General features: G+C 38.1%; 2 protein-coding genes and 1 long non-coding RNA gene across 7 annotated transcripts in view; all 3 read left to right on the forward strand.

The window, feature by feature from the left end:
- The first annotated feature begins 826 nt into the window (after positions 1 to 826).
- LOC120572258 lies at positions 827 to 5,400 on the forward strand. Its single transcript, XR_005641410.1, has 3 exons — positions 827 to 1,002; positions 2,028 to 2,081; positions 5,301 to 5,400. It is a non-coding gene; the product is annotated as an uncharacterized LOC120572258 (long non-coding RNA).
- Positions 5,401 to 5,703: 303 nt separating this feature from the next.
- LOC120572500 lies at positions 5,704 to 7,741 on the forward strand. Its single transcript, XM_039821839.1, has 4 exons — positions 5,704 to 6,231; positions 6,312 to 6,473; positions 6,567 to 6,659; positions 7,412 to 7,741. Exons 1-4 carry the CDS (start codon positions 5,704 to 5,706, stop codon positions 7,739 to 7,741), a joined length of 1,113 nt encoding a protein of 370 aa, XP_039677773.1.
- Positions 7,742 to 11,205: 3,464 nt separating this feature from the next.
- Positions 11,206 to 21,480, forward strand: part of LOC120573083 (inactive ubiquitin carboxyl-terminal hydrolase 53) — a 32,065-nt gene continuing 21,790 nt past the window's right edge. Inside the window, exons 1-3 of one of the 5 annotated variants that reach the window (XM_039822517.1) lie at positions 11,206 to 11,667; positions 19,376 to 20,017; positions 21,378 to 21,470. In XM_039822517.1, the coding sequence (XP_039678451.1) occupies positions 19,874 to 20,017; positions 21,378 to 21,470 (237 nt within the window). In that variant the 5' untranslated portion in view covers positions 11,206 to 11,667; positions 19,376 to 19,873. Of the gene's footprint in view, positions 11,668 to 11,758; positions 11,779 to 12,413; positions 12,629 to 19,375; positions 20,018 to 21,377; positions 21,471 to 21,480 lie in introns of those variants that run through there. The other 4 variants (XM_039822513.1, XM_039822516.1, XM_039822515.1 and 1 more) reach the window with 4 other exon arrangements.

Consider the following 21,480-nt stretch of genomic DNA (forward strand, 5'->3'; position numbering starts at 1 on the left):
AAAAGAAAAGTTTACATTTTGGAACTTGTTAAAGACCTGATTTATTTGAGCCGTCTGATCCATAATTTATAGGGACTATAAGATATTCAGTGGCAGCACTTCAAAGCAAGTAGGCCTACAGTCAGGGTGGGGATGTCCAACATCATAATGTGAATCTTCTCTGTGAGCTCAAGGCATCACACTGATAAGCAAATACTTTTGTATTTTTTGTTAATCTATTAAATCAACCCTCCAGAATGCCTGACGATTGGTTGGGTCATTTTTTATTACAGTATGGTGAATCATTTTACACCAAGATCATTAAAGCTCACATCACTCAAACTGATTATTACCACACTCTTGAACTTTTTTATATTTTAAAAGGAAGTATTATATGTTCCTCAGGGAAATGTGTGGGGAGGGAAATGGCATTGTCTCCTCAATGGGCCCTTTTAAGTACTTCCTGGGGAAAGGCTGGACCACGCTGATGCATTGTGACCCCTCACCGCACACTCAATCATTGCATACACTGTAAAAAAGGATCTGATGAATAAGTTATAGTAACTGTTTTCTATAATTTACCTCCACTTACCATAATGAGTTATGAAATTTCGACTTCATTTCATGAGTTATTACTATTTCAACTCAAGTTTGTAAGCCATTTCAATGACATGTAAATTTCAATGTGTCAACTTAATTTAACAATGTGAGTTGTTAAATGGAAACCGGATCTCGCAGAAAGTGACCATGATCCCTGGTGTGGCGGCAATATCAATGCGCGGTGCAAATAGTCCCAGAAATGGTGTCTTGATCTAATGTGATTAACAACTATGATATCATTATTTAACACTTAATGATACACTCCACCCGATTGCAATTCTCAAAACGAGGAAACCAACCAACTGAGCAGAATGACAATGGTCAAAAGAGAAGCAGCGGATGACTACGTTTTTGTCAGCCACATCTGACAGTTGGTAGCTACCGTGAAGCGGGCCTTTCGGATTTAGGAGAAGGCGAAACAAGGTGAGTAGTTGCATGCATTAATCCAATGTATTTTGTTAATTAGTTATAAAGAAATTAATGGCTGTTACGTTTTTAAACACAAGATAGTTTAGCGCAGCTTGTTAATGCAAGTGGTGGAGTTGAACCAAACTTCACATTAGCTATCTAGCTAAGTGTTTAATATCGTTATCTAGCTAGTCCCACTTTTTACTTTCATGAAGAAGAAACACTTGAGCAGTTATATAGCTAGTATTTTCTAACATTCACGCAAAACAGAAGCACATTCATTGCGCCTGGCAAAAACTTTGCATGGCAGCGTGGGAGTTTTTACAAGTAACGTTAACGTTAGTTTGCATTGTGTGTGGAGTGACCGTAATTAGCCGTGGGTCCGTGTTTTTTGTATGTTGGGGCGGCGCCGCCGTCGTCGTCGTGGTCAGCAATTAGCCTGTCGCCAGAATTGTTACTCGTGTTCTCAACACAATCCTTAGGGTATGCTTAACATTATAAGGTGAAGTTTGTCGACTTTGTTCTTTAAAGTAATGTTATTCACGTACACTTGTAACGTTATTTCTATTCAGCTCCAATTTAACCTGCCACGTTAACGCCTCCTGGCGCCCATCTTCGCGGTTTCTTTCGTTGGCCTAAACTGTGGATTTTGCAGTGAAATTATGAGCCGATATGCTCCGACGGTAGTGTATTACTATAATGCCTCCCGGTCTGTGAGCAGAGACGCTGCTGTTAAACAATGGAGCAAGTAACGTTAAAGATAACAACATTAATCGAGTTGACTCAGACATTATTCTAAGAGTGCAATTAAACTAAACTTGAACAAACTTTCACTTCATGTTAAATTAATTTATGCACTATACACTCTTAGTTATTCCTTTAATTTATCCCATTTATGCAGTATGTGTTAATAGCTCTGACTAGTATTTAATGTTGCTTTTTTTTCACTGATTCTTGTATGCTCTTCCTCAAATGTAATTAATTAAATGTATAAAAGCACCTGCCAAATGAGTAAATGTAATGTATTTTCTGTGTTTCAGGTGCAGATGGTCCATTCATTTCAGCTAGGCTGCAACTGTGGATGAAGTGGAGTTGTAAGTTTTGCAATTTTGCCACTTATAATGAAAAAACAATAGTAAGCCATTACAAAGACAGTCATGGACGTGGAAGACGGGGCTTGAGCTGCATTTATCCAAACTGTCTGACAGTCCTCCAATCGCATGTGGATTTTGCAAAACATATAAAGGACCACAAAAAAGGATTAAATCCACTTGCTAAAATACGCTGTGAACTTTGTACGTTTTCAGCACCAACCAACATCAGTCAATATTTTCTTCATCTGAAGAGACATTTGAGAAAGCGAGAGACTGTGAAGTGCCCATTTGTGGCATGCTCTTTTAAGTCTAGGGTTTTCTCAACTTTTACTGCCCATAAAAGTCGGTCTCATCATGCTGCTACATTTGTCGATTTCAGACCTGACCTTGTTGTGAAATGTCATAGTCAGGCCTTTGTAAATGATGAAGATGATAATTTAGTGTCACCAGATTTATTCTTTCCAGAACTTGAATTTCAGCCTGTACATAAGCCCATTCAGCGGCGGCTTGCATCCCTTTTACTTAGGCTGCAAGCAGTCCTTCATGTGTCAAAGTCAGCAATTCAAGAAATTGTGGATGACTTATTTGATATTGGTGAATGTTCCGGACAAATAACTAGGCAGACGATTGAAAATATTTTGGCGGTGCATAATTGCACATCTGAGGAATTGGTATCGTCATTGACTGAAGCATTACAGAGTTCAAACCCACTCACTTTGCTTTCAAGAGAGGGACCTCTAGGCACAGAATATAAAAGGCAATCATATTATAGACAAAACTTTTCTGTTATTGAACCTGTCGAATATGTTTTAAGTACACATAAAAGGTCTCATACTGTTGTTTATGTCCCTATTCTAAAATTACTTTGTGAACTTCTCACAAAGAGATGAAGTACTACATGTATTGAGAGTAAACAAACCAGTTCAACAGTCTGGCCACTACAGGTCGTGTCTGGATGGTGACTACTTTAAAAGAAATCCAATAACCTCAGGTCAAGATGTTAGTTTATGCATAACCTTGTACATCGACGATTTCGAAATTTGTAATCCATTGGGCACCTCCGAAAAAAAAAAACATAAAGTCTGTGGTGTGTATTGGACTCTTGCAAATTTGCCAAAAATATACAAGTCATCACTGTCATCAATCTACCTAGCCTTACTGTGCAAGACTGAACATATCAAGATTTATGGGTATAGTAGAGTTTTGGAGCCACTGATAAAAGATATTGAATATCTAGAAACAGTTGGTGTGTATGTTGAGAAACTTGCTTGTAATGTTAAAAGGACCATCTTGTATGTTGCTGCAGATAATTTGGCTGCACACTCCTTAGGTGGATTCCAAGAGTCCTTTAATGTGGACAAGTTTTGTAGGTTTTGTCTGGTTAATCGTGAAGAAATACAGGCTTGTGATGTCAGAAGTGGTAACTTTGTTTTACGATCACCAGAGTTGTATGATAGAGCTGTAAATGTGTTGAAGCAGAGTGAAGTTGTGTCTGTTGATGGTGTGAAACGAGACTGTCCTCTTAACAGATTGAAAGGTTTTCATGCATGCCAAGGCTTTCCACCTGATTTTTTACATGATGTGCTGGAAGGCATTATACCCATAGAGCTAAGTCTGTGCCTTGCAGATTTTATTTCTAAGAAGTATTTCACATTGGACGAGCTTAATAAGGAAATAGAAGGCCTTCCTTTTAAGTTCTCTGACAAGACAAACGCCCGCCCTCAGAAAGTTTCATCAACTTTCCAACGGAACAAGACTCTAGGTGGTAATGGACATGAAAATTGGAGTCTTGGGGTTTCCTTCCCTCATCATCGGGTCACCGTATTCCAGAAGGTGATCAAACATGGGAATTAGTTTTAGAGCTCAAAGACTTGGTGGAGTTATTGGCGACCCCATATTTCACTCCAGATTCACTTTGTTATTTACAATCTAAAAATATCAGACCACAGACAATTGTTGCTGACAGTTTTCCCAAATAACAAGTTGCGTCCCAAACATCACTTTATTGAGCATTACCCATATTTCATTCAGAAGTTTGGACCTCCAGTTGAGTGTTGGACAATCAGGTTTGAGGCGACAACATTCTTTCTTTAAAAAGGTTGTGCGTGATGCCAACAATTTCAAAAACATTCTGCTTACCCTGGCTTCAAGACATCAACTTATGTTGGCACATTATCTTGAAATGCCAAGCCTTTTCAAGCCTGAGACTGAGACTGCAAAGGTGTCTGATGTGTGCCTGGATGTCTTAGACACTGCTGTCAGACAAGCTATCTGGAATAGATTTGGTGATGTTGGCACAGTTGGACTGACTCCTAACATCTTTCTGAATGGAACAAAGTATTCAAAGGGAATGATTCTGTCTGCAGGGAGCACAAGTGGACTACCAGACTTTGGAAGGATTTTGGAAATATGCATTGTGTTGGCTAATCACGTTTGCTTCATTATTGAACCTTTTACAACTCACTATATGGAGCATCTGCGGAGTTACCATCTTGTGAGGAAAAATCCTACTGGATGTCAGTTGGTGAAACCAGATGATCTCAATGACTACATTCCACTGGTGTCATACTTCATTCAGGGCTGCCTTTTGGTCACTCCAAAGACATTCTTGCTGAAATAAATCTGCTGTAAGTAATTGTACATTTTTACGAAGGCTGTGCAATTTTGAAAAACGTCTAATTGTGATCATTTTGACTGATGTTGCAATTAAGATGAATTGGGTTAGAGGGAATGATCATTTTTATATTTTTCATTGAAAAACAGAAATTAATCTTGGTGATATGATTTTTGCAAGGAACTGTAACACTGCAGAATATGATTTTTAGGTCAGGGCATGTTTGAAACATGCCAATCTCTTCAATGTAGAATGGCATTTTCACACATTGTCCTTAACTATTGCACCTTCTGTGATTACAAAATTGTACTGGGATTGTGCTTTTTGTGGAACAATGGCTACTACATGGTGTGTGGATTTGGAGTTGGAACCACAGTGATTGTGATCTAAATGGATTTGCAGAAATAAATTGCAGTCAAAATTTCACGAAAATAAAAGCTACTTTTAACTACAACTGTTAGTGCCTCATGGCAACCATTTTAATTCAGATGACCCATTTCCCTGAGAATGAAATAAGTAATGTAAAATGTATCTGATTGGGGACTGATATGAATAGTTTAGAGTAAACAATACACTTACAACTACATATTTTTCTCTCTCTTCAGGTATAACTGGTCTACAATGCTGCTGCGTATCATCGTATCAGAAAATGACATCAGACGTCTTTCAATTGAAGACGTCCCATCTAGTGTTGAGGAGCTGTACCAGGTGGGAACAAAGCTTGGCCTGAGAGGTGGATTTATTTTGCAATTTGAGGATCCTGATTTCAATAATCAGTTGTGCAACCTAACAGACATCAAAGAACTTCCTCTGGGGAGGGCAACATTAAAAGTGTTGTTTACAGCTGATGACATCTCAGATTCTACACTGGACACATGCAGCCTCCCTTGTCCTAGTAGTGGGGATTCTGTTGACTGGCCTGACCCCTTCCCGATTCCACAGTTCTCACATGATGTTGAACTCCAGCTGAAAGAAGCTAATTGTAGGTATGCTAAGGATGGATCTGTGATGGTGATTTCCAAAGGTTTAAAGACTGATATCCTTGACACACTGGCAGACTGTATGTCAAAGATAAGTGCTTATCCTGAAAGACATCACTATGAGAATGTAGCCAAAGCACTTGTGGAGAAGCATCCCAGTCTGAAGGAGCCAGGGTCTGGAAAGGGATGGTACTCATGGTTTCACAGCCTGAAGTTCAAGCTTGGAAACTATCGTCAAAAGTTAAGTGCAGCAGGATGCCCTGAGGTGGTAATAAACAAAAGAAAAGCAGGGGGTTCGAAAGGAAAATGTGTGAAGAAGTCAAAGAAGGGTGAGGTCCACTACTGTCCAGATCCACCTGAAGGACACAGTGCTGAAAACATGGAGGAGAAGCGCAAGATGATGGAGGCTGAAATGCTGAAGAGAGACCTGGATCATCAGCTGATAGAAGACCTGATGGTTGCTACATTTTCTCAGCGCAGAAAAGAGATAATTGGAGATCAGCCACTCATCACAGAAGTCATTTCCAGATGGCCAGCTCTGCTCCATGAGAGACAGGTAATCAGTCTGAGATTTTATGTCAGATACTGTACAGTTTTCTAGTTAGTTAGACTAATAGTTTTTATCTGTGTCCTCAGATTAGGGCAGAGTTCAAGAGAATTGTCACCACAGACCTTGTGGAAACTTTTCTCGATGGACTTGATGGCCTGGTCCCAAGACTGCTGGAGTTGTACAAAGCAGCAACCAAGTCTGGAAAGAAGCAATCACTCAAGGACATTTTGGACTGCCTTCAGAAAGATGTAAGTGGAGGAGCAGATGACCATAAAATTAGGCATAATTTATTATCTTTGATATAACATTTTCATCTTACTGCATGTTTCTTTTTGTTGTAGGACACAAATGAGAGGAGGAGGACTGCTGCTTTGCTTGGACTGCCGCACTACATATCGGGCGAAGATCCATCAGCTGTCATCAGGATGTGTAATGTATGAGACCATTATTATTTTCTCTAATGCAAAACTGGATGTCTATATAAGTGAATCCTCTATTGTGCTACTGTTCTATCCCCAGGGTAGGTTTACAAGAAAATAATACTTTATAGAAAACCAATGATTGGAATGGGTTGAGTTAGATTTTAGTAGATGTGGTGGAGGGGGGAGAATAAGTGTCAGTAATGGCATTTTAATAAAAACGTTTTTCTTGAAAATCTACCATGTGGACTTGATAAAGTCCTGTATTTGAAGAATCACCCATCTACATTTGTCTTTCACTTTTGGCTAGGGTGTTTTTTCTTTTTTTTTTTAAAGGTGAATTTCTATATTTCAATCTCCCTCCCCTTGAAGTTCTGAAAACAAATTTGGTGTTAATGATCGGGACTGTTGACTTCCCTGCTCTGTATTTGAGGATTATGATTGAGTTTTGAAATGGCCATGTATAGAGTAGCATCCTGCTTTACCGGAGCCTGCAATTTCAGGACCGTTTTTTAGAACCCTCGTTTTAGCTTGCCAAATTGTCAGTCACTAGGTAACTATGTTATATAACCCCCCCCCCAACTGTGCAAGACCCCCTCTATTTCACTAGGTAGCACTGTCACAAAAAACTAGGGTCCTAGAAATGTGGACCCAGGACTTTTGTGGCTCCTGAAAATGCAGCCTCCGGGGCTGCAGCTATTTAGTAATCGAAGTAAAGTCTATGTATGTGTAGATGAAACATTCACACACTATCTCTGCTTTTCCAGGCTCATGGAGAGACTCTGGATGAAGCCATGAAGGGGATGCAACTTGGCCTGCTGATAGGCTATGAAGATGCAGAGCGGGATGCCTTTCCAAAGGAGGTCTTCAACATCGCAGTTGTAGTTGAGGAGAAAATTGTACTTCACAACATTAAAGATGTGGCATGGAGCTATGCCATGCTTATGGGTGTCATCTACTGTGTCAATCTCGAGTACCCAGAAGCCATGAAGTATTCTTTTGAGTTTCTTCAGAGAGTGGTGATGAAGATAAAACCAGACCAAGCATCTGCCAGAGTACATGGGCTAAGAAACAGAATCCTGAGGTACAAATTGTAACACCTTCTTTTTTTCCTGAAGTTTCTCATATAGAAAGCGTTTGTTAAAATGCATTGTATTTTATACACTTAAATATTTAGCACTCTTCTGTTAAAAAAAAGTTCATTTTGGACAAGTTAAAAAAAGTAAAAAAAACACTTAACTTTATTTTATTGGACTCAACTGTTCAGCGTTGTGATGTTAAAAGGGGAGAACTTAAGGCACCATAAACCGGCCTCAGGATTTTGTATCCTATTCAATCGAATGGGACTTTAGGAGGAGTTTTGTGCATTGGTTTTTATTCTCGTTATTACTACTTCACAGTGTTGCAGAATTCCAGAATACTTCTGTGCCTGAGTCTTTTTTGTTTTGTACACTAAGTTAACATTAAGCACAGACTCCCAGCATTTAAGGGACTGATATTGGCCCAGTTCATTTTGTTGGACTGATGATGTGATTGTCTCACCTGTTTTCTGCTCAGGCAGACAATTTTTATTCAACATAGACTGCATGTTTACAGCAGTCTCAGGATTTAAAGCACTGTTATAGACCAACTTCATTTTGGACTGATTAGAGCTGATGGTCTCAAATGTGCTGTCCCCAGGCAGATGTTTTTTTCTTTATTACGTGCTTTTGAATCTTAAATGTGAACAATCCAAGGATTTGTAGAATCTAATTTTGATTGAATGCTTGTGGTAAAAGTTTGTTTGGTCGACTTCTCTCTGCTTAGGCAACTGTGTGATGTTAACTTGTTTAATGAGCTTTGATGCACACAGGTCCTTAATGGGATACTCACAGATGTGGAAAAAATGTTGGTACCCTTATGTTAAGAGTAGTGTTTCCTTGAGGATTTTTTTTTGTAGCAGTGGGGGCAGGTCTGTGCCGCTGACAGGGCTTGGAGTGGAGCCGCACTTCCACGATGGCGTGGTGAGGGTCCCTGCATGTTGGCTGAAAGCATTTTTGTAAGTGTACAGACAGTTTATTGGTGCCGTGGCAGTGGAGGTTTTGCCGTGGCGGGCCACCAGGGTCAGCATAGAGGAAGGTGGAGGTGGCTGCAAGAGGAAAAGTGATAAAAAAATGGCTGAGATTGATTATCCTTACTCTTTGGTTACCATTCGTATTATCAGTCTCTTTGATTTGTCATCAATTTTCCTCTTCTCCCTATGATCAAATTATTTCCAAATTCAGAAGCAATGTCTGATTTTCATCAGTTAATTTTTATTTATTATTACTTTGTCAATTTCAAGTGATTTCAGAGATTGTTGTGGGTTTTTCTCTTAACGGAAGGGTACCAGCAATTTTGTCTATGTCTATGTAATTTTGAATCTGGGCCCTATTTTACCACATAAGACAAGTACAGATAATAATTTCACGAAGTATCTCTTCTAAGATAAATATTTTATTTACATTGACTTTCAGGCTTGTCTCATCATTCATGTAAAAGTGTATTTGAAGAAGGCTTTAATGGAGATTTAAATAAATGTTTTTGAATAGCTTTTCATCATTCAGTGTGATCTTTTAGTGAGTTTGCTATTAGTTGAGATACGTACAAACCTTAGTCTGCTTAATTTGAAAGTATAAGTTCAGTTGCTGCCTTAAAAATGAGTACACCTAACTTGAAAGACATTTGGTATTTATACAGTTAGTTGAAATGGTGTAGAATTGTATGTTTGTTTAACAAGAGGAAGCAAGTCTCCTTGAATATACAATGTAAAATAGATGGTTTTTTAACTCACACCATCAAGTTCAAAAAATAAATTATCATAAATTAAACATCTTCTCTAACTTACCTTCGTGAGTTCAAATAGTATAGAATTGTATTTTGGCTTGACAAGAGGAAGCAAGTTTCCTTGAGTGGACAATGTAATATTGATAGTTGTTTTAACTCACAGTATCAAGTTCAAATAATAAATGATCATTAATTAAACATATTCTATAACTTAACTTCGTGAGTTAAAACAACACTATTCTTAATGTTGGCTTTACTCGCATTTTTAAGGCAGCAATTGAACTTACATTTTTAAGTAGAACCACCCTGATAATTTTTACAGTGTACAGTTTCCTCAGTCTTAATGAGTGACTGTGCTGATTTTTTTTTTAACGCTGAAGATTTTTACACAGAGCTTGTTGGACATACGGCCTGATTAAAATAATTGGCACATTTGATATTACAACAGATTTATGGTCTGTCTAATTATGCACACTGATTTCAAGGGGTTCATAGAAGGTGACACAAAACTCTACTGAAGTGAATTTTCTCCTACAGAATTCAGTCTCAATTAAGTAGATATTGTAAATGAATTGGTCAATTGAAAAGAAAGAAAAAAAACAGTTTGGAATTTGCAAAAATGACACTCAAAGGGTCTTCTGAGTTTGAAAGTTACAAAGAAAATGGCAGCTGAGAAAGTAGACTGACCTGTGTAAATCAGGTCAGTCAGATTATCAGATTATATGATTATAATATTATACAGATTCCAGAGTCTAAATATCTAAAATTAGTCATGTTGTCTATATTGAAACTGTGTTGGACTCCCACAATAAATAGCAGGCTATATTTCTCATTTAAAATCAGGATAACCCAGATTCATTGCATATGTTAAAATGGTATTATACAGTTGAACTGTTTTGGGAAATAAATAAATGGAACATCAAAAGTATAGTTTACGACCCTTATAATTATATATCCCATAGTATATGTCCTCTTGTGGAGGCAATCCAAACTACTTATTTTAATTAATATAATCTTTCCAAACAAAAATGTAGTGAGCTTGCTGGGGGCCTTGAGCTTCAAAAAGGGGAGAAAAGCCTTAATTGCACATCTCTCTCATTGCTTTATTTATATAACAGGATCAGGCAGATGGTGTTTGGGTAACAAGAGCCTTAGATCACTTTCCTCCATTCTCAGTTGGTCATAATTATCCGTGTTATAATTGTCATCACATTGTTTGGGTATGGCCTAACCAGGCAGGTAAATGTTTAACACTCTTAAAAGCATGTTTAACCATTGGCTAACACACTGCTGCAATGCATACGTAATTTGCAACTATATGCATGCAGATATTCTATTGCTGGCTTTGTGAAATTTTGGCATCCCTGGATGCAGAAAACCACAAAAACAACAACAAAATAACTATATCCAAATGCATTTGAAGTGATTTTCCAGGTTTAGAAAGACAAGCTACTTTTAAACAAAATATCAAGTATTCAGTCTATGTGATGCAGTTTTGCAGTTGGAGAGTTGTAAACTAACACTATGTATTGTAGTGGGATAACTGCAAACCTCTGCACCATAAAGCAACATTAACGAGCCTGCCAGCAGAGTTGGCGCTCTGCAAATGTTGGAGTGTGTCCGCGCCGTAGTGTGTGTGTGTGTGTGTGTGTGTGTGTGTGTGTGTGTGTGTGTGTGTGTGTGTGTGTGTGTGTGTGTGTGTGTGTGTGTGTGTGTGTGTGCTGTAGCTGTGGCAGCGATGTACAGTAGCATGGCAGACTGCAGTAAATACACTGTTGAAGAGGCGGGGTTTGACATCTCAGCTCTCTGAAAACATCTCTAATCCAGTATTTCAGGTGCCGAAATCTACCAGGCGACCATTGCGCACTACCGCCGCGCAGCAGCGAACTGCAGCACACCCGCACCTCTCTATATACCGGAATATATCGCAAGTGGACAGAGGCGGCTGCTGTGTACGAAGTGGAATTTCTGAAAGAAAAGAAATCCTACAAAAGCCAGAGAGAGAGAGAGAGAGATAGAGTGAAGTTTCAGCGGCGTAAGAAAATACTTTGTTTTGTGGTTGGTGTTTTAGTTTACAGCGCTTGTCTCTGCCTTGAGTAGCCTACATTTTAACCAGCTCCCACGGCTTCTCAGTCCCTCCCCCCGAAACTCAAAGCAAAATACTTCAACTCTTGTTGTGGAGGATATTCTCGCACTTCGTTTTATTTTTCTCTCTGAGGTGAGTAGCTCTTTATTTGAATTTGACATAAGTAACGTTAGTTCTTCAAACTTTATGCACTGACAGCAGTAGGATACGTGGGGCGGAAATGTAGTTTTACCTGGAACTCAGGTAAGTCGGAAACCAGGTAGGCCTAGCATTAGCTGCTTCTACTCGGACATGTAGCTTTAGTTAGCACACTTGTCAAATTACACAATGTGGTGTTTAAATGTGTAAAACACAGGAAGACTTGCTTTACATTTTGACAGTTCAATTTTGTCTTACTTGTTAACTTACTATTGGTATTTTCTTTTAAAAGTCGTCCGTCGTCGCATTGTTGTTGATGGCTAGCTAATGTTATGTGTCGGTTTTATCATTAAATATTTAAAACATGTTGCTAACGTAACGAAAATGAGACTTATGTTTCTGCTTTTATTTCAACTCAATATTTCCTTAGTCTGTTTAAATGTGTATTTACATGGCCATAAATATGCTTTCCAGGTAATTTTAATAACGTAAAATGTCAACTCTCTATCTCATAAGTGTTGTGTCACCTCAGGAATAACAAGCACAGTGTTCTTCCAAGTTTCCTGTTACGTTTAGTTGTGGACAGAGTTTTCATATTGCGTAATTTTTGCACACCCTTTTTATATTTGGTCAAAACATCAGAGGTTCACAGGAGCTCATTTGCAGACCCCCTGTGCACCCTGTGAACTGGTTTCTCCCACTTTAATTCATTCCAGTGATAAGAGGGCTCAGGGGGCAGCAGAGACCCAGTCCCATATGCATAGTGGTGATGAAGCAGTGAGATCATCAGCCCTGTAGACATCCTGCACACTCATCCTTTAGGTTGATGGTTGTGGAACATTTTCTTTTGGACTGAGATGGTGAACTAAATATGGAGGCATGCTGAAGAACCAGTTTTGACAGTAAATCTTCTGTCGCCTCTTTGTTGCAAGTGTGTCGAGCAAGAGTACTTGAAGTAAGTGTACTTTTTATGAGGTAAATGTGTGGATCTGCTTTTGATAAATATTATGATAGATGTTGGTTTGCAACTTTAGATTTAATTTTAAATTTGATGATTTTTTTTTTTTTTGTCTTTTACTAAAGTTGAAGATAAAAAATGGAGCAGAGTTGTTGGTCATCATCCCTGCACTTGATATGTATTGGCAACTGCTGCAAAATGTGGGGCTATTAAGGAAGCAATTATAAGAGTGGAGAGGAGGATGTTTTATTTTAATCAGATTCTTTGGGAACCTGGAACATGGTGCTTTTGTTCTGCCTTTTCCTCTGTAAGGAATAATGGGTGACTCAGTGTGGTGTGGGTGACCTGTTCAGTTTCACAGGGTTGAACGCGGTGACCGTGTGCTGGAAAGCGGCAAGCCTTTGAGCAGGAAGCCCACACAGGAAACGACCACTGCATTGTTGCCTGAAGGCTTAAACCATGTCTGCAGTCCGTAGGGAATGTTACAGTGAAGTTTCACTGTTTTAGGGTTTTAGCACGCAGGGTCATGTTTTATTGCTTCTTCTTGTACAGGCAGTAGCTACTTGTGCCAAGGTTTTGTATGTTTTCAGACTTTTGTGTGTTTGCCCAGTCCCAACTCTTAATTAAAATAAACAGACTGACAGAAGAATTGTGGAAAGTAGATGCATTAAATCATAGAAATTAGAACATTGTGTCGACAGTGGAGAGGAAGATATTTATGTCCTGATGTCCGACACTTAGTTCACCACTTTATAAAAAAACACCAATAAAGTGGAAGTCTGAGTGGGCATCTGTGAGAGTTCTATGAAAAGGTGAACATCAGACATCTAACAAGTTTGCATGACTGCACCCAAAATAGAGAGAATTTTTTACTTAAGGCATGTAAAAAGACCACATCAATTGTCACACTGTGTACCAGTGATTGGTTTTAAATTCAGTGGGGGATTACTCAACACTTAAGTAAAATTCCGACCGGTGCATCTGGCAATATAGGAGTAGTGCAGTCTTTGAAACTGCCGTTTTATATAACCACAAACGCAATACAATCTGTTACCTTTTTATGCCATTCATTAGGATACTTTGAGCTTTTTTCCAGCATAAAACCACCCAGGTAATTTTCAGATGTAGCTAATGGCTCACAAATAATCTGTTGAAGAAATGGTTCCTTATAGAATTTATTTAACATAAAAGTTTGTATCTTTAAACATTTGGCTGGCTGACAACACAATACCATGTAATTATGTTGTCTGCCAGCAGTACAAGTTTGTGTGTGTTTAAATTTAATACATTGTAGGTGTGAAAAGTTGGAAAAATATTTTTTCCTCTTTTACAAATGTCATAGGACACAAATATCAATATGACTGGACATATCTCCGAAGTTGACTGGTAGACTGTACTGCTGTTTTTATCTCATAGTATCTCAGAAGTTGTAGAGAGGCTGCACATTTGTACTGTGCTTTGGGGCATGACATGTTTGTTGTTTGAAAAGAACTGATGTACAGTAGGCTGGAGAGAATTGTCAACTTTCATTGTGGGTATTAGGAAGTGAGCTAAATTGTTCCAAAAAAGGCCTCTTTACATACATTGAATGCTTCTTCTCGCTTTGTACTGTTCCCACCATGTGTTTCTACTACATTTTTATAGACATTGAATTAGTGTGACTCAATTTACCACAGATTGATTCATCAGCGGCTCTTTGTATTACCATACGAATGAAATCAATTGAATCATTCTTAATGAGGCTATCCATCAACAGATCACTAGTAGAGAAATTATAGCATCCGACTCCCCATGCCTTCACACCAAACATGCCCACATCTTACTGACTCCCTAGGCTTGTCGAAGGTGCTGATGCACAACACACTCTTTGGCTGATTGCTCCAAGGTGCTCGCCTATGCATTTTCCCTATGACAAGGAAGAAGTCAATCCTGGACTTTGCCTGACAAGTCTGAGCAAGCCATTGTTTATAAATGAAGACTGGATGTCCTGTACTGGTGCACCTGAGAGAGAAAGTGAAATTACGTCTCTTGTTTGGCTTTTATTTAGACCTGTACAATATTTTTGGCAAGACTTCCATAATGCAGGGAGAGTTGTGTTGTTTTTTGTTGTTTTTTTTTACCTGTAAAATTGTTACATCTGTCAATGTCACAGTTCTCAGTCACAGCTTTTAAAAGTTAGAAACATTGGCACACAAGCTCATTGGGCAATGGCATTAAAAGCTCCTAGCATTATTAAGTTGAGTTATGCCATTATTTATTAAGTTGGTAATTCAGTTAGTAGGTTACATTTATATCAATACGATTTTCATTTTATTTTCGGTGTGTACGTAGTTGCATTGTTATACAATGTTAAAGATACAGGGTCTGTCTGATGAAGTAGAATTAGTGTGTTTTAGCCAGCTAACATTTGGAAATTAACCCCAGCATTTAGGTCTTACAAAGATGTGTTGAGATCAAACTGAGTTGTTGTAGTTGAAAAAAAAAAAAGGCCATAGACCAATCCCGCAAGGAGCATTTATTTTTTGTTCCAACTTACATATTAAATAAGATTGGGAAAATAATAGTATAATAACTTTCACCTCACCAACCATCTGTGAGGAAAAATGCAGTCATCATTCTTACTGGATAACACAGACGAAAATATAACCTTCACATTAAAAATAAAAAGTAGTTAATCGCACAGAGAGAAATTGTTACAAACCTGTACAAAGACTGTTGATAATTGATGATGATGCAATTCTTTCATGTTTTCATGCTGTACAGTGCAGCCTGTTGCACTCATGTTCTCTGGGGCTGCAGTAATGGAACATTATACGTCTTTGTGTATAGATACAGTAATTGTTTTATTAATAGATTATATTGGTAGAAAGTATTCCCGCTGTGCTGTGGTTATGTGGTAAATATAGTAAAAGGATAATATCTGCACAATGAACATTTTTAAAGTGGTGCTTAATGATTAAGTTGTGTTTTTCAATTTTGTGTCATGAATATTACTTTTTGCTGCAGTCATGACTAGGCATGGGCCGGTATGAGATTCTGATGGTATGATAGCCTTTAGCAAAAATATCACAGCTATAAATGTATTATTTTTGAAATGTCTGGGTAAAAAAAATCAACAACTTTTTTCCTTTTAAACCCAATGTATTTTATTTTGAAACACACTGCACACTGGCAAACCTTGACTTTTTCAAACTGCGGTATACCTTTTTAAACCGGTAACCGGCCCATGCCTAGTCATGACCTAATTTTCCCACAGGGATCAATGATTTTATCTCCTTTTTTATCAAATATGCCGCTCTTGAGATGTCAGTGTTGCATGTGATTGAACCCCGCTTCTTTCATGTCCTCGAGCTCATAGCTGAATTGAAAAGCCAGGGTCATCTGGGCCATTCATTTTTTTTATTTTTTTATCAAGGAATAACCCATGTTAGGTTTATTAAAGTTAGAGAGAGAAGAGACCAGTGTTCAACAAAAAAACGGACTATCATATGAACAGGAGCTAATCTTTTTTACCCATTGATGAGAACTCAGAGGGTTACATGAAAAATTTAAAATTGGACAAACTTGCGAGGATCAACCCAAAGTAAGGGAATCTGCCTGAAGAAAATAGTTTCATTCACCACTAAGACTTGAAACGGAAGGGTGTCAACAGTCATCTTGGCGTGCATTTGGTAATGATGTAATCCTGGTTTCTTGAAAATAGTGTGACTAGCCAATTGAGTCGCTTTCTCCACCTAGGTTTATAAACAAGGAGGCCTATTTATCACATGGCAGCATTCAGTTGAAGTCAATTATGATAGATGTGTTGTCAATCTTTGGGAATAGGTCTTATTTTTATTTTTTTTTATCATAAAACCACAGCATAGGAAATGGATTAAGAATGTTGTCCAAACAAATCAGCATGGCCACCTGTTCAGACAATGTGCATCAGTCTTTCCTACTCTTCACTCTTTCATCTGTATCCCTGCTCACAGGTTAGGTGCAGTATGTGCCACTTTAACCTCTCTGGATTGTAACTCAGCCAGTCCATGTCTAAAAATGTGCACCTGTCCCGCAGTGCAAACACTATATGGTGCCAGTCACATGATGTTGTCAAATGAAAGGTGTCATGCTTAATCTGATAAACCTGGAATGTCTTTTTAATTTATTGTGGGGGGGCGACAAAGGATGTGGAAGAAATGTTACCAAGTTCTTCTCAGCCATGGCCTCACCATATCATAAAAGAAAATGAAATATGTTTAAAGGAAATGTATTATATTATTCCAGAGTTGAAAAATGATAATCTTTGGCCTTAAGTATCAGAGGATAATCATGAAAATGATATCAGTCATTGAATTGTAGTCAGCATGTGACAGTTTTGCTCAGACTAAAAATAGTTTAACATAAGTGAGGTTGGCAGATTTCAAGAGGACCACCATAATGCAATCACATTTCTAGTACCAGAAAGGCAGAGCCATATTTACTCTCGCTGTTGTCAGCGGTGTCACAATTCAAAACCTACATTGGCTTCATTTTCCATGCCATCCAATGGATGTTGAATGTCTTTGGAAGAGATGCTACACGGTAATGTCAGATGTTTGCGCTTTAACTGTGGGAATTGTTGAATTGTGATATCCTGCAGCAGTCGAGGTGTTAAGTGTTAGTAACACTCCTACAATAATAATAGAAGGAGATTATGATAAAACATACAGATCGCACCAACATGTCAGGGCGTGTGATTGCTGTGATGTCATTAGTAAAGGTGGGGTGTATAGGTGGAGTGTACAGTTTTTCCTCTCACTCCTCCAGCCCTGAAACTAATCCGGAAACAGCAGCTCTTAAGCAACTGTGAGCCTGAGTGATTGCTTTGGAATGCTGTTGCTATGGAGTCCAGTCGCAAGGACGTTTGTGTTTTTTAGTTGAATCATGTGAAGATGACTGTTAGTTCTACATGTAAATACTAACCTTCAGGTTGCACCATTAACCTGCTGTGAAGTGACTTTGTTGCAACATCATAATCCATTGAGGATTCCTGAAATACCAGGATGGAAATGTTGCCCAACCAGTTTGGGCTGAAACGTTTTGTTCTGGGGACTGTCGAAACAGGGAAGTTTCATTGTTTGTGCAAAGTAGAGCAGTATTGTTTTTTTTTTTTTGTTCTCACTCTGAATAACAAAATGTTTGAGGTTATTATTTTAGGTGTTGGGGACTAAAAGAGGCTGAATCACCATGTATCACACAGAACTATTGCTCATTGTTGCTTCTTTGTACTTTTGCTTTGCCACAACAGTTTTCCATAAAGACACTGGACAAGCTTTGTGTCATTGTATAAGAATCACAATACACATTAAAACTTACAGGCCATGATTATACAGTGTGTACCTCTTGGGACATTCACTATTGTAATAACCTAGACATAGCTTCCACTGCCTCACTCAGTACAAACATCGATCAAACCTCATAAAGTAGTCTGTGCTCAGTGCTGCTTTCATAGGTGCACAGTGCACATTTACTGCAGGTTTTGTTGGTCTTTCGTACTATGTTGAAGCTGCATGGACTGCAAGTTGCATAACTTGAACTGCATCTTCAGTGGTTTATTATAATGTCCTCTATCATGTTAAAAATAGGTCAGGCCAGAAAAAAAAAGACAAAATAGGAAAAGAAACATGAGGCAGTAGGTTTTGTATACGGAAATTTTAAAATCACAGGCCACAAATTGCTGACCAACAACTTGAGTTTTGGCTCTCATCTGGAGCTACAACTGCAAACTTTAAATGTTTGAAAAACATGGCAGTGTAGACCTAGGCAATGTTATTTTACAATAGGGACACAGCTATATTGTAAATCTATAGGACTGTTAGTTCAGCAGAGGATTAGGCTAATCAATGGCAATTATGATAATAAATTTTTCAGGTATCAAGTAAAAATACTAAACATTTTCTGGTTACAATTTGTCATTTCATATGATTTGTAAAATGAAGGTTTTTACCTGTTGGTTGGACTTGACCTTGGGCTTTGGTTAATTCTGACCCATATTTCTCATTATTTAAAAAAAATATATATTATAGATTTGAGTCGGATTGAAAAATAACAGATTAATCGATAATGTAAATAACCATGAGTCAAGGTGAATATTAAATGGTTAGGAAGACTGTGGTCAGCAGTTAATCAATATTCAGAGCTGGGGAAGACGAGTCAGTGGTGATAGTAGACCTTTACAGCAGCTAATGTTGGAGGTTGCCTCCTCCTTTGTTTTCTATTGGTATTTCTATTCATATTTTTCGTGTACATTTACAAAATGAATATGAGCTCAATTGTCGTAAACATGTCTGCTCTAGGTCAACATTATCTTTGTTCCTTTGAAATGTCTCTTGGCTGTTGTCATCAATTGTTTAGGAAATTGAAATAAATCTGTCTGAATGTTAATATGCAACTTTTGCTGGGGCCAACTTTAGTTTGACACGCCTCCAGTGCAAAGGGTGTTTGTAAAAGTTAATATATAAGCTTTGTTGACATGTCTAGTTTGACATCTAACCTAGAATGAGCAGAGATATGAACAATGTGTTTTAATTTCTCTGTTGTTATTATACAATAACTTTATTATTTTATAAAACACCTACAAAATGTTGTCCAGTGAAAGGAGTAGTTAAACATTTTAGAAAACAATAGTGCCCGCATACTAGAAAAAACAGTAACTGATAATAAACTTCATAATGTTATCTAAAATCTCATTTAATCTCATTCTCTCTTTCTCTAACTGCCCAGCCGTGTTTGCTGTCCAGCCTGGATAAACCTTTACTATGGATGGACCTCTGAGAGGGACAACTGACTGCAGCTGAAATAATCCTCAACTGCATCAGGACCATGCGACAATATTTGCGTCTACAATCCTTTCTGAAGCTTTGTGCAGAGCCATCAAGACTACAGGATGACTGAGGCATGTTGCTCTGTAGTCAAAACACATCTTATCAGAAGTATCAGACCACTGATCATCAAAGGCTTCCCAAAACACAGACTTGGATTGTAATTTTTTTGTGTTGACTTTTAATTATCTTTTTTTTAAAGTATTGACAAAGTAAAAGGATCGTCTACATGAGGTGCAGAAATGGACTAGAAGCCCATGTTTAGCAGGGCAGCTGCTGCAGCTCGTGGAATAACTTAAGCCCAGACTGTTGGGGAGTCACTTGGCCGAGTGATCTGATCCCAGCACCAACCTGCCCCGTCTGACTTTCCCACCTGTCTAAAGGCAGACCCCACTATCCAATGGCATGGGTCAAGTTCTTCAGGAAGCCAGGGGGCAATCTGGGGAAATCGTACCAACCGGGGAGCATGCTATCTTTGGCCCCCACCAAAGGACTGTTGAACGAGCCGGGCCAGAACAGCTGCTTCCTCAACAGTGCTGTGCAGGTGTGGTTGGATTTAATTCAACATTTCTTGAAATGATTAAGCTATGTGCCTGTCGATACAGTAAGCAATTAAGTATTTAAAAGTAGGTCAGATGTGAACAGGAGTCACAGAAGCTTGTGCATCCTCTTGTTAAGTTACTAGAATGACTTCTTTATAGGTTGATTTAAACTAGTCAGTATGTGTAGGTGTATTTAGTTATAAACTATAATGTCTTGCAGTTTTGTTATTTTATAAATTGATTTAATTAAAAACTAATTGTCAGGATTTGTAGGAGCAGTTGGCCTAGTGCTGTGTTGGTATGCCTTTATATTAATGTTTTCTGTGTTCCTCTACTTTTGTTGAAGTATTTCTATGGAGGAAATATTTATTCATAATTCAAATTGAAAGTCCAAAGAGAAATTGAAAGTCCAAAGAGAAAACAAAGCGAGATCAAATTAAAAATATTATTATTTTTTTTAATTTTCCATTTGGCTTTGGCTTTTGAATTTAATATTTGGCTTTTGAATTTCAATTTAACATTGGCTTTTAATTTTCATTTAATATTTGGCTTTTGAATTTCAATTTAACATTGGATTTTAATTTTCATTTAATATTTGGCTTTTGAATTTCAATTTAACATTGGCTTTTAATTTTCATTTAATATTTGGCTTTTGAATTTCAATTTAACATTGGATTTTCATTTGGATTTAATATTTGGCTTTTGAATTAACCGACGAAATCAACTGACTGACATTGCCATCACTAGAAAAGGATTTAAGCTTAACATTGTTTTGTACAAAAACCTACATTTGTTGCATACTATGTATATTTGATAACACTGTATTATAAGGTGCTCTTTAATGACATTTACTTTTTTCTTACTTTGGCACCTCCTTGTTTAACTTTATTCGCTCACTTGTTACGGTCTTCCTCCAGGCAGTACACCGTGTTCCACCCTCTTACAATGTGACCATCATTTATTCAGAAATTAAAAAATCCGAGTCACTGTCTACATTCATCTGAGCTTCCTAGCAATATTTTAATGTACTTGAAGGTTGCTTTTGACTATTGGGAAACAAGCCGCCGAGTTAGTTCATTATTGCAGTCAGCCCAACAGTGAGGTCACTCTCGGAGAGTGTGACTCAGAGGGTGAGACAACCGATGAGCTAGTTGAAGATGATTATTACCTGGGGCTTTGTTTCTGTGAGGGAGTTGTTCCTCTCTTCCACTCCGCGTCCTCATGGCCTTGGAGACTGTGTCCTAATGTCTTATTGACTGACTGTGTACTACTAATATCCTAAAACCTGCTTGAATGTTGTGTTAAGTGTAACCTTTTTATAGTGTAAAGAATCAAGGTTACCTTCTCTTTCCTTTTGTATAGGTATTATGGCACCTGGACATCTTCAGACGCAGCTTGAGGCAGCTGCCTGGACACTTCTGTCTAGGAGAATCATGCATCTTTTGTGCATTAAAGGTAGAATACA

This window comes from Perca fluviatilis, chromosome 14 (genome assembly GCF_010015445.1).
Source record: "Perca fluviatilis chromosome 14, GENO_Pfluv_1.0, whole genome shotgun sequence".
Classification (NCBI taxonomy): Eukaryota; Metazoa; Chordata; class Actinopteri; order Perciformes; family Percidae; genus Perca; species Perca fluviatilis.